Source organism: Musa acuminata, chromosome BXJ3-5 (assembly GCF_036884655.1).
Source record: "Musa acuminata AAA Group cultivar baxijiao chromosome BXJ3-5, Cavendish_Baxijiao_AAA, whole genome shotgun sequence".
Lineage (NCBI taxonomy): Eukaryota > Viridiplantae > Streptophyta > Magnoliopsida > Zingiberales > Musaceae > Musa > Musa acuminata.
This window is the reverse complement of record NC_088353.1, coordinates 9,350,428-9,364,091: the sequence shown is the minus strand read 5'-3', so window position 1 is coordinate 9,364,091 and position 13,664 is coordinate 9,350,428. Positions and strand designations below refer to the sequence as shown.

At 34.9% G+C, this 13,664-nt stretch overlaps 1 protein-coding gene across 3 annotated transcripts; it reads left to right on the top strand.

Moving 5' to 3' along the window:
* The first annotated feature begins 3,580 nt into the window (after nt 1-3,580).
* Nucleotides 3,581-13,163, top strand: LOC135638993 (calcineurin B-like protein 1). 3 transcript variants are annotated; one of them, XM_065152651.1, is made up of 9 exons: nt 3,581-3,822; nt 4,434-4,580; nt 5,814-5,896; nt 7,456-7,515; nt 8,829-8,937; nt 9,015-9,067; nt 9,978-10,058; nt 10,132-10,244; nt 12,776-13,163. In XM_065152651.1, exons 2-9 carry the CDS (start codon nt 4,502-4,504, stop codon nt 12,837-12,839), a joined length of 642 nt encoding a protein of 213 aa, XP_065008723.1. In that variant the 5' UTR covers nt 3,581-3,822; nt 4,434-4,501; the 3' UTR covers nt 12,840-13,163. The 3 variants fall into 3 exon arrangements, with proteins under 3 accessions (XP_065008723.1, XP_065008722.1, XP_065008721.1); XM_065152650.1 differs by having other exon boundaries at nt 3,581-3,921; XM_065152649.1 differs by having other exon boundaries at nt 3,583-4,197.
* The last annotated feature ends 501 nt before the right edge of the window (nt 13,164-13,664 follow it).

Sequence of the window (13,664 nt, the reverse complement as noted above, 5' to 3'; positions counted from 1 at the left end):
GATACATCACCACCTCTTGTTGTTGTTGAAAGAGAGTAGAGAATCGAATAATGAACCAGGAAAAGAACGCTAAGATGCCACTATTTCCCAACTCAAAACTAGTGATTTGTATTGGTAATAAGTGGCATTGTTATCAGATGCCACTAATTCCCTGTTCAAAAATAGTCATTTTTGTTGGTTATAAGTGCCATCGTTATCTTTGTTGTTGCATTAGGAATGCTTCTTAAGATCAAAGTGAAGTCATTCCTCAAATAATGTAAATCTCATTTAAAAATATTGGTCTAGTAATGACATATGTGATTCATTTAATAAAATACTAAATTTCTTACCTGCTAAAGCTTTAGACCATTGATAACAAAGTTGTAAGATTAAATTTCATCTTCAACACTTATCTTTTGTGAAAAGTTTTCATTCAAAAAGTGTTTCCAGAAACTACAATGGGTCATGTTAAGATAGAAAAATTGGGTGCCCACAAATTGCATTTTCTAAAGTACAAGATGAATATGATTTGTTTGTGTACTTATATCTGAATCTCTTCTTTTGATTTCAATTAACTAAGGCGGGGCGGCCACCTTATATACTACTACCTTATTAGTTTTCATCTGAAGTCATTGGTTCCAGTTCACCTCATGATCATACTTTTTATCATGTTTGTGATACATGATGGCAAAGATATGGACAGTTATCCATAATTCATGTGAATCTTATATGAAAAAAAAGTTATGTAATTCATGCATTTTATCTCATTAAAAGCTTTAAATATATGCTTCTACTGTTTTGCCCGTTTACTCTAATAAGTCAAGAAGCTCTTTCATTTTAAATGATCATTAAAATCAACAGTAGAATAATCTACTGACAGAACAATAATGCCATGTTTGGTCAGTCTCTATGATGATCTTCCACTTGAAAGCGAAGATCAAGTTGCTGACTTTTGGGTTGGATCACCTAACAAAAGAAGGGATAAAAAGGATAGGGAGTAGTTGCTCTTCAAGAAGTCTATAATAATTGATAATTGGATGGATGAAAGCAGCACTATTAATTAAAATGGACTGACCGAATCAAGGAAATGTGGCTGCATTAGATGAAATATTTTTTTGGAAAGAAAGTGGAGTTCCCCACCAGGTTTTATATTTCGAAGGATTGGGAATGTGTCAGTAGCAAGCTTTAATCTTTTGATCCTAAGACCTCCCATTTCCTTCTCCTCATATACAACAATTCCTCCATAATTATTCTTCTTTCCTTCTTGCTAAGAAAGATTGATTGTTTTAAGTGTAACACCTCGGTTTGATCCTATATTGAAAGTAAATAAAGATTTAATACAGAGTCTAATAAGTATACTATTATTAATTTAGACTTCGTTTTGGATCAATGTTTCCAATCCAGTAGGTTAAAACGCAAAGCATATTATCATCAAGCTGCAAGTTTCAGAAATTTTCTGCAGTCCCATATTTGTATATTCATAGTAAAAAAAAAACAAGTGGTTTTTATATTCATAATGCTGATCACAAAGGACTCCTCCCTTGGATGAACTATTCAACTGTTCGCTTATACTTTTGACTCTTAGCCTCGATTGAGGAAGGTTGTGCTTCAACTCACTAAATATATTTCACTGCGTCAACGTAACCTTGTTGCTTCCTTGGATCCAACCTTACATGAGTTGTTGTGGTCAAATAACAAAGGCCTGAAACATTACTGAAAGTCTAAAGCTCCTTTCCCTTAAGTCAATCTCTTGTCAAATGGTTTTCTGGTATAATCTTCAAGAGGTCTTTTAAGGTTGTCAATCTTGATCTACGAAGAGCAGTCATTGAATTTTTAGACAAGGATGATTAGACACTGATCTTGTATAGTTTCTTTGGACTAGAAGCGAGAGCAGCCTCCAAACCCAGTGAACTACTGGACTTGGAAACCAACTCCACGATCACTGAATCTTAACCTCTTCCTGAGGACGAAGGGCGGTCAACCATCAGACTTAAAAGGCCAAATAATACCATTCAAAGCTGCTCGCATTTCAAGATTTCAGACAACTGCAATCTACTCACCTCTGAACTACCAGCAACACACTCCTGTTCTGTAGAGGTCGTCCTGTTTGAGAATAAGCAGGTGAGTTTCCGCACGAGAGAAGCGTTTGCCATCGACATGAATGGAAGCAAGTTCACATGCTCTCTCCGGTCTGCAAGAGAGAGCATTGCAGGTTGTCCCGTATGCGTTTCTGAAAAGACAGATGGAAACTGGACAGCTTCCATGCTTTCTAGTGAAATCAAAATGCCAACACCTGGACATAGGATTCTCATTAGGGAACAAAAGGGAAGGATGAGATCTTGTGATGGTGGCCATCACGCCTACCATGTCCAAGGAAATCATTCTTTTACCTCCTCATGCGTCTTAGAGTAGCAACAGATGTCAGGTTTTGAAGGAAGTCAAAAGAAGAAAAAGGAGAAGGGTGCGTGTAAATAAGAGCATTATTCTTCTTTTTTATTATTTAATGCGTTAGTTTGGTTTATCGTCTTGTTATCACCAGGGAATCTCAATCTGTTCTAATCATATCTTAATTCTTTAAGTGGGAAGAACCTCTCTACGTTGGCCTTTTTCACCTTGAAAGTTTTATATATTCTTAAATTTTTTTATCAATATTACTATATCTAGAAATTTTGATAAGTAGATGAGGCATGATTGTCTGATTTTTATACATAATTTAGATTTTTTAATCAAATTAGTTTTGAGTTCAACTCATCAATAATAATATATATTAAATTGGAAATCGTTTCAATCCAAAAAATTAAATCAGTAGAAAATGATCAATACTAAGGGTATATATATATACATATATATATATACATATACATATACATATATGTATATATATATATATGTATACATATATGTATACATATATATATGTATATAGTAACATGGTGAATTCTCAAAAAAATTTTAATTTTAAGTTTTTTCCATAAAGCACCACTAACTATATGAAAAGATCATCTTACCCTCATAATATTGAAAAATCCCTGCATGTAGCCCCAACTCTAATCGAGCCTCCGCTTGCATCTAGTTGCTTCACTCATCAACCATCGTGTGAGGTAAGAGGATGTAAGGATCATGATCGCTTTCATGAACCCTATCAATCTTCTCCCTCCTTATTAAACTTATTGCCGCCTCCTCCCTCTCTAGACTCCTCATCCTCCTCTCTTGTTGATGATCATGAATGTAATGGTTATGATTAACCACAACAATGACTTATGGGCGGAATTGCAAAAACAATGAATGCATAATAAGGGCAAAGGATAATGAGTGATAGGGGTTAAATAGTTATTAAAAAAAAAAAAAAAAAGCTATGTGAAACAAATTAAAGTTAATAGCTTTTTCCTAGAATATACCCTAGTAACATTGACAAAAATATTTAAGAATATATAATATTTAGCATATATAAGGGTAAATACGTAAATATAAAGAAGGATAGATAGGTAAAATTGGAGATACGTGTCTCAGCGCGATGGGGAACAGCGACAAGTCCGTGTTCCTGATGAAACAGCTGAGCCAGGCAAAAGCCAACGAGGCCTTCCGAGTTGGCAACACCTCTGGTTCTGGACAGGAACCACCACGTGGCTGCCGACCATGGTTGGCCCAATCTTTAATTTAGGCCGCCGACAGTGCCTCCGCCCTCCCACCTGGGTTGCCCACCCTCGATTCCGCCAACCACCCTCATCGCCGCCCTCCCCTCGGCCGCCCTCCAAAAGGAAATCACGAAAAGAAAGGAAACAGTGTAGCGGATAAAAGTGGAGGAACAACGGCCGCCCGATCCGCGCGTCGCGCCCCCACCGCGTCGATCTCTTTCTCTTGCTATCTCTCTGTCCTTTTTTGTTTTTTTTTTTTGCTCCTCCGTCTACTCAACCCTGTTCCTGCTGGAATTCCGTCGAGTTGGTATCGATCTCTGCATTTTGCACAATTACGGCCTGATCAGGCGTTCAATTAGTCTTCTTTCCCTCTTCTAATTTGATGCGTGTAACCCGATTGGTGTACGTGTCCGTAGGGTGTGATTTCCTTTTCCACTGCCCGAGGATTTCTCGGTCAAGATTTGGATTTCGAGAAATAATTTCTTTTATAGATTCGTCGCCTGGTGATTGGTTTTCTTGAATTCGTTTCTGCGCTTGCGATTGGGGCTTTTGTTTGCCTTCCGCACTACGTGAATGGAGACAGGTGGTTTGCGCACTCTTTGCTTTTTTATAAATTATTTGTTTTTGACTGGACTTGTTGACTTGATATTCCAGTCGTGAACATAAACTTGCAATTGTCCTCCAGATATCAAGATTGATTTTGTCAAGTGTTCTGTTTTCTTGTGTTTACGTTTTTGTTTAGCCTCTTAGGCTCTAGATTATTTAGAATTAAAGTTCCCTTCTTGTAGGGTTAGTGAATGGTTATTTCTTGGCTTGTAGAATTGCTGGGAAAATGGAGATGGTTGTGAGTTGTGACTAAGGCGTAGTTCGCTAGGTAGCTGCAACAGATGGGCTGTTTTCAATCGAAACGCAGAAAGCAATACCCAGGATATGAGGACCCCGTGCTTCTTGCTTCTCAGACGGCCTGTAAGTCAAAATATTGGTTGTACGAATCCAATTTCAAATTGCTTATCCATGCTTTAGCCTTTGGAACTGATATTTTATCCTTTTCTTTCAAATTGAATCATGTTTTTAGATATTGAAGTGGACACCTAGCTGTTATATAACAGGCCATCTTCTGTTTGCTCTAAATCTGAATTTTTTCCGGAGACATGCTTCATACAAATTAGCATCGAAAAATGATTGATCTTTTGAGATTTACAGACCTAAGGTTGATTAAGGGTATGATATTGTAGTGTTAAACTCGTTGTTTTGACATGGTTTTTCTAGCCCCGCACATAGGATGGAGATTGGCATTTTCCTCAAGGAAAATTCTGATTAAAATGAGGAGGTACACCCATCTTTTGTAAAAAGGTAGTTAAATTATGGCCTGATTCCAGTTTGATTTGATTTTTGGTCTAAACTTAAGATGTAATCAGTTTCAGTTTTATTTATTTATTTATGTTAATTTGAATTTAAGTCAAATTAGGTATTGAATTAGGTCTGAATATTTTTATATGTAAATCTCAGGAGTTCTCTTAGTGTTGGAACTGGTAAGGTTACTGTGCTAAAGTGCCAATTGACTATTTCATTCTGGACATGTTGGTTCAAGAAAGACAGTAGAAGAATGAAAAAAAAGTCAAATATCTTCAAGATACATGTTAAACAAATAAGTAATTTGGGAAATGAGATAAAGTTAGTTGTATTTTTTTCTCTAGAAAGTTTGATTGTGTCTTTAAATAGGGATCATGTTTGAGTTTGGTAGTAGGTTATGCTCATCACTTGAGCAACAAAGACATTAGTTTTCTTTGAGGCTATGAGGCTTTAGTTACTTTTTTCTCTGTTTTGAGTGTCTTTTCCAGCCTCTAAAACCTGTCTTCCTACCATGGTCTTCTATCTCCATCAATCTTCACCATTATCTGGCTTGTTTATTGCATCATGAAGCTTGATTATGTCAACGTGGCATCTTTTGAAAGCGTTGCTTTGTGCAAGATGAGGAGAGAATAAATTTTTTGATGCATCTAACTCTAAATCAAGTGAAAGCCTCGGAGATCTATTTATCTATTCCTAGTGTAACTGTTATTTTTTATGTCTTCATATTTCATTATCAGGTTTTTCACTTGTTTGAAGTTAGAATAAAAAACAAAAAAGAAGTGCAAGGTTCAATTCAGTTATTTTGTTCACTTCTTGATAAATATTTTCTGTTGTTTATCTTGACAGTTACTGTCAGTGAAGTTGAGGCACTTTTTGAACTGTTCAAGAGCATTAGTGGTTCTGTAATCGATGATGGATTGATCAACAAGGTAAAGCACAGGCTGCTATTAACTCCCGCTTTCTTTTGTTCTGGTGAAAGTTTATTAATATCTCTTGTTTAAGCAACTTTTTTACTTTCTGACATGTCAGTGACAGAAGCATCAATGTGAAGAAACTGATTTTCTTGCAACGATGTTGCTTTCCCTTGCATAGTGATTGGCTAGCTTAAAATTTTCCTTTTCCATATTTCTCTGATAAATGATTGAATGAATACTTTTATATAGATTTAAGCTAGTTATTAATGGAACTATGATACTAGGTTTCGGCAAGAGTCCCTTTCAGGATATCTTGCAAAAAGATAGATGACCTTAAGCAAAATTTTTGGGTTAAATGAAATGAAGTTGGATGTCTTTGATGCTATACTAGTTAAACCAATAAAATTCTCGCTTTGCATAATGAAGATTGTTCACAGCAAGATGCTTTGGTTTTAAAAAGGTAGCTGATGATTTATAATGAGATCACATGTCACTCAAGATATAATTACTACCTTTTAACCTAGTTACTGATTGTAACTTCCAATAAATTCTTATCACTCATCTTTAGTTTGGGCTTATTGCTTGATTCTCTGATACAAGTCAGGAAGTATTCAAGAAAATTGTCATTATCTTTTGCTCAAATAAAAAAAACCTTCCATTATCTGCACAACATGCAATTCGAGAATGAAACTCTGAGAAAGGATACTTAAACCACCTATTCTTCAAAAAAATTACAACTAGCTAATTTCATCTTGATAAACTTATGATAAAGACGAAATACATTGGTCTATGCTTGGTTGGTTGTCAGTCTACCCAACTTTGTTGGGCTTCTTAATTGCTGACTTAGTCTTTATTAACCTAAGAAACACGGACACTGTGACATGCCATTTTTAAAAAATTAGGACACGGATACGGCAAGGACATGTGTATTTTTTAATATATATATATATATGTATATAATATAATATTTGATTAACAAGAGTTTTATAATATTTATATTTAAATTTTATAAACTCAGCAATATGAACAAAAAAATATCATCATATAGGTTAAAATAATTAAAATCATCTAAATTTAAGAACCCAAAATAAAAGTTGAGTATATCAAATAATATTTAACAATCTGCAAATATAATTGATATATGTTTCCTTGTGACCATCTCTAAATTTCTTTTCTTGCGAAGCATATACCCCTCACATGAGAGCCACACGAGTGCAACGCCACACACGAATGGAAATCCCCATGTGAATGCTCAACGTGTGTCCGTTTGTCTGACACGGACATGGACACGGACATGTCCACAAAAAACGCATGTCTGTGCTTCTTAGTAACAAGACCTACCATTAATAATACAAATCTGCATTGGTGTTTGGTTAATGCTTGTATAACTTGATGCTTTGTCCCAATTTTACTTTAGAATGCATATGAGAACCTGATTAGTTAGTACAAATAGTTCTCATCAGGTGATTAGTGTATACTGATTACTCCTGTAGATTTGGTGCACTTCTTTAAAAGAATTAAAGACACCAAGTTGTACTTAATGATTTAATTTTCATATTATCTACTCTCTGCAGGAAGAATTTCAGCTTGCATTATTTAAGAGCAGAAAAAGGGACAATCTCTTTGCAAATCGGGTACTATATCAACAAGAGCTTCTTGTTTGTATCCCTGTTTACTTCTGCAAATAGCAGTCATAAGTATCTGTAGAATAGCTTGAGTTTGCATCTTGCTTGGTAGTTGCTGGACTAATTAATATAACATTTTTCTGATTATCAACTGAGGTTGTGTTAATCAATTTGGGAGCTCAATATTGTGATTTTGGACTTGTTTTCATATCTTAACTATTATTTCTGATTTTTTATATCTTACGCAACGCTGTAGTCTTATCAGTTTTCTAAATTTGTAAGAAGTAAACCTAAAAATGAATGACTTTGTTAATGTCACCTCTAACATGTGCTTCTTTTTATTCAGTTTGGAGAAGAAACCTCCCAAGCTTAAGAACTAGAAGACCAATTAACAAAACTAAATATTTTGCTGCACAGAAGGGAAGATGATTTAAAGGCTGACAATCTTGTGTATATATGGGGCTAGTAGTGCCCATATCTCTTAATCTAACTAGGAATTTAAACTAGTCTAATTTTTCTATTGAAATATATAAAACATACGATGAAGATTTTCAAAAGAAGCCTTTTTATATATGATCCATTGTTAATTTTAATAACGATTCTTCTTCCCCCAAGGCTGGCCCAACCAGTTAATTCTCACAAACCCTGATTGTGTGGAACCATACGAATGAGTTTGTAGATATAGTTTTTCATTAGATCAAAGGCATGAGATAATTAGACTGCACTAGAAGATGTGCTGAACAAGAATCCTAATGGATGATGAGAAAACTAAGGTTGTACTGCCAGCTGCTAGCTCCATTTCATTTTTTTAAAATGTATCCAATGCACGAGGCTCCCTTCAATGCAAGTCTGGGAGGATCAATATATGCCTAGCCTTACTCTAAATATAGAGAGGTTGTTTCCAAGACTCGAACCTGATCTCTCAGGTTGCAAAGTAGCAACCCTGGACGTCACCATAATTCTTACATTTACTTAAATGACTACTATAAAGAAAGAGTATTTTAAGCAAGTTTTGTAGGTGATACTGTCTCTTGACCTTGTATGACAATGGAATTTGTACCTGATAGAACAATATTCATGCTTCATCGGCTGAGGGGTTTTTCCTACTTGAACTATTAACATTTATCTGATGCACTATGTTGAAGATGTCTTAGTATTGTATTTGGTAAGGAGTCTATATCCATTACTTTCATAGTTTCAGTTTGCTAATTAGTGTAATCAGATGGTCAAATTTGGCTAGATACTGTTTAGTGTTAATAGCTGCTCTGTATGCTCTGAGATACTGTTGTGTCAATAGCTGATTTTACTACTTAAAAATGCAGTTATTTGATCTATTTGATGTTAAACAAAAGGGAGTGATTGATTTTGGGGATTTTGTTCGATCTCTCAATGTTTTTCACCCAAATGCTCCTCATGAAGACAAAGTAGATTGTAAGTTTTTTATTGTATTTTAGCTGATTTGACTTCGTGGTGGACCCATTTTTATAAATCTTTATGTGATTCCACAGTTTCCTTCAAACTTTATGATCTGGATGGCACGGGCTTCATTGAAAGGAAAGAGGTACCTTGACATCTTATGAATGGTTAATATTCTAGTTGGCCTGTATTAATGAGAAATTGTTTATTAGATTTTGCCTTGTGAATACATCTCCAATACAATAATAGGCTACAGGAGGATTGAAAGCCCACTTTTTACCTTTTGGACAAGTAATATTTTTCCACTTACACAGCACAAAAATTTTTCTTTCTTGGAGGAACATACATCTTTAATTAAAGCCATTCATTTGATTAATTGATACAATGTCCTGTGGCTCAGGCATGCAGGGTAACATTCATAATATGGTAGTAACATGTTCTCGTATTGATCAACAAAATGTAGAAGAAAATTCATTTCAGTTTTTATATGAGCAAATAGTTGGATGGGAAAAAGGGGACCAATTAACAAAAGTTAGCTTGAATTCAGTATGTGTAGTGTAATTGTGAACATAAGGTGTTAATTTAAAAGAATGAGATAATTGGAACTGGTTATCGATGAATATGAAAGAGAAGTTGATTTTATCTAGGAGAATCTATGCTATTTTCTCTAGGGAAAAATAAATGTTTGAATTATTGGCAGGAATAAGGCTTCTCCCGAAGTCTTTTGTCCTTAGTATCCCAATGGTTGGTTTAAGGAAAGAAGTTCTTTGCAGTATTATTTTGTTGAATAATTTTTTTTCTCCATATAAAACATAGGTGATGTTTGATAATAAAAACAATTACTGTTGACCAACAATTTTGTTTTACAACTAGATCTATTGACTGAATATATATTAAATAAATGTTGGAGCTGAAGTAGCACCTAACCTTCTTTACCTGTATTTTTTTGTTGAAATTGATTGAGCATGAATTAATCTCTTTTACTTAAGATTTGTTAGTTCAGTTTATGATATTGACATAAGATGGTCCTTGCAACTTAATTTTTGGTTTCACAGGTCAAGCAAATGCTGATTGCACTGCTGTCTGAATCAGAAATGAGATTGGCGGATGAGACTCTGGAGATAATCCTGGATAAGGTTCACAATTTCTGATCATGGAACTACATATAGTCCAGTTCAATTTCTGTGCTTCTTACATTATTTTTAACAGACATTTCAAGAAGCTGATGCTAATCAGGATGGAAAAATAGATAAAATAGAATGGGAGAATTTTGTCTCTCACAACCCATCATTGATGAAGATCATGACCCTTCCATATCTCAGGTAATTTTTTGTGAAGAAGGCAGAAAATTTTTGTAAGTTGCATACCATAGGCTGTTCTATGATTTTTTGCTTGCTCCATGATAATGGGGCATTTTGTCTTTATTAAGGTCTATAGGGAACTACATAGCTTTCCATATTTTATGGACAAATGCTGTTTTTTTTATTTTGAATGGACTGATCAAAGTTTGAAAGAACTATCCTTGATTATGGACTGATCCAAGTTTGAAAAAACTATCCTTGAATATGACCACATTCTCATAAGTCGTAGAAGGTTAAGCTGCAAAGAGCAGGTGTTGAACATCCTCTTTGATGGTGGAGCATTGTAGTTAGTAAATGATTTAGAGGAAAGAAAGGAAAGAAAAATAAAGGGAAAAGAGGGGATGTGATATGCTGGTAGAATATCTGCTATTGTAGCTATAAGTGCTCAACTATGATCCATGATGGCTGCTTGATTACTGTAGCATTTGATGTATCAATGTATGAAACAGCAACAACAGCAAAACTGTAATGTCTCAACTATTGAGGTAAATATCAGCATATGCAGACAAGATGGAAATCAATGTGAAGTTTATTTAATAGAAACATATCAGAATCTTATTTTGCCCATAGGATGGTTGGAGTCCTAGATTGATTGGAATTTTGATCATTTTGTACACCAATAAATGCAGGAATACATGAAACAAATAATAGCTCCATAGGGGAACCAATCACTTCTTTATCAGCCATATTACATTATCACAGATTAAATGGTAGATATGAGATGTGGGACCATCTCTAATATGATTACTAGAATCAGTGATCCTGGTGTTTATCCTTTTTGTTTCTTCCATATCATCTGGTATTTTATTTGGCCCATTATAAGCATCCTAAGCAAATCTTTTTTCCCACCAAATCAAATTTAAATTTATGTTTTGATAGCCAATGCTTGCATCCCAACCTTGTTCACTGATTAAATCTCTCTGAAATATATCCATGCCCTTTGTCATAAACCACACTTCGGATGGTTGTTCAACTGCCACATCAGCTAGTAATTGACCAGGCAAGTTGTGCTGTTCCACCCTCAACAGTCACTTCATAACATGGCTGCTGATGGCGATGATGTAGGACTCATGACTCAATGAGTTTCCTTCTAACTAGAATTATTTTTTATTATCGTTTTTTGAAAAAACACAAAATATCATCATTTTTTTATTTTACAATATTGATTTTAATGTTTGGTGTCACCACATGATAGTTCTTTTAAAAGAAGAGAAAAGAAAATATGTGCTGTGATCACAAAAGTAAAACATATTTGTGTATTTTCATCAAAACAAAAAACAGTCTGAAACCCTCACAGAGCTTCATATCTTAATTATGTCCTCAATAAATACTATTCTTGTTCCATAACCTAAAACATAATAGTACAGAATAAAAAGCCTGTAGATTATAATGCTCAATTGCTGCTAGATTCTGTAAAATGAACTAGCAATTGGTTATGTGATGACAATAAAGTCACTAGACTAAATAATGAGGTTGTGGGGAAACAACATATAAAATACAAAGAATAGATAGAAATATAAGAGAGAAGAGGAACGTTCACTGATTGGATATATGTTGGTTGGTAAATATTGGATGCTCGACCTACTTCTGGAGATTGGGTGAATAATTATTCAATCTTTATCATTGTGCAAATAGTGCTCTACAAGGCACTGTAATTCTTTTGGAATGGATAATGTAAACATTTGTACAGCTGCCGACTATTTTTTCCTAAGATTTTGACTTTTTTTAGACAACAACAAGAATAATCAATGATAAAGCATACCATCTATATATAATTTGAAGTTTGATCTGCAACAATTTGTGCGATTAAAAGAAAAGGTCCGAGGACTAGATTAAAAAGCATTGTACTCTTTGAACAAGGGAGAACATCCTTGGTATAGAGAAATGTCAGAAAGGGACCTATCCGCCATCTTCCAGTAGTTAAACCTAAGGTTTTGTTAATTTATTTCCATATACTGGTTCATCTGTGTCAACTGGGAGTATTAGTCCAAAGTGTAGCACAGCTTGCATGGGTTCGTAAAATTATCTCTAGATATTTTGTCCAAAGTGTCATCATTTAGTATTATTCATGACAGATTTAGTTTGATCTGGTCAGTAAAACTTAAAAGTATCACTGAGGATCATGATATTAAATGGAACTAGGGACACCTCATTCTGATTCTGGTACTCTTCATAAGAATATGTATCCACAAAAGCCATTGTGAAATATGCTTGACCAATATTTGTTCCTCTTAACAAATATTTTTGGCTTTCAAATTTTCATGTATGCAGACTTGTAAATGTTAAAATTATGGGGATGTGTTAGGACTTTATTCTTGAAATAATTATTTTCTCTGTGCAAATAATGAACACCAGTACTTTTATGGGTTCCAATTGTGTAAAGCAATATTTACAATATTCTGTAAGCTTGCATGAAAGCACTAGTCTCTCGTAACTGCGTTTGTGGCTTAGTAATGCAAGTCAAATGACCTGTCTTTATGGTAACTATGCAGGGACATAACAACAACATTTCCGAGTTTTGTATTTAATTCTGAAGTTGATGATAATGCCACTTGAGATTTGCTCGCCGTACTGTGTATGAGGAGATTACAAGCAACCGAGCATCTGTATACACAAAAGTGCAGACTATCAAAGCACGTTAGCAGCAAGAATGTGATGCCATCAGAGTTGCTACGGACATTTATTAGTGTTTGTAGTTGATTTTCCCGTAGAAATGCACCTTCAGAATTTAGGTTTTCTGCCTAGAATGATCTGCCATGGTTTTGTGCTTTAGGATTGTGTTGTGGTATTTGATCAAAATGTGTATACATTAAACGAGAGTAGTTTTGCCTTGCCATGTGCTTCTTGGGATGCCTTTGATGTAAGAAATTTTTTTTTCCATTGTTTTTCCTTTCCGCTCTCTTTCCATGATTCTTGGTGGTCATTTCGACACGGCTAGGATCAGAAGGGCCCATCCCAGTCTTCTATGTGGTGTGGAAATGGTTTATGTCTGTGTGGGATGCTCGACCTTGCCTTGTCAAAGGTGTTGCATTGAACGAAGTCAAGAGTGTGGCAATGTGCGCTGAATTGTTTCTAAGGGCGTCTGGTGGATCTCTATGCTTCTTGGGGCAAATTATTATGTCTGTGGAAAGAGCCAAAGGTCAGCGCAGCATGGACAGTCGAAAGTCAAAAACGTACGCGATTATGTAATGTTCGAATGGAAGGAGTAAAACATGATATCAGATGTACGACATACGATTTAGCAATTGAAAAAATTACTAGGAAAGGGAGTAAGTAGGGATGGAGACTTTTGATGCTAATGACATGACATCATCGAGATGTTCAATCCCTTCAAATCAGGAGGTTTTCTTTATAGTTAGTGCAAGACAGAACGATAATTAT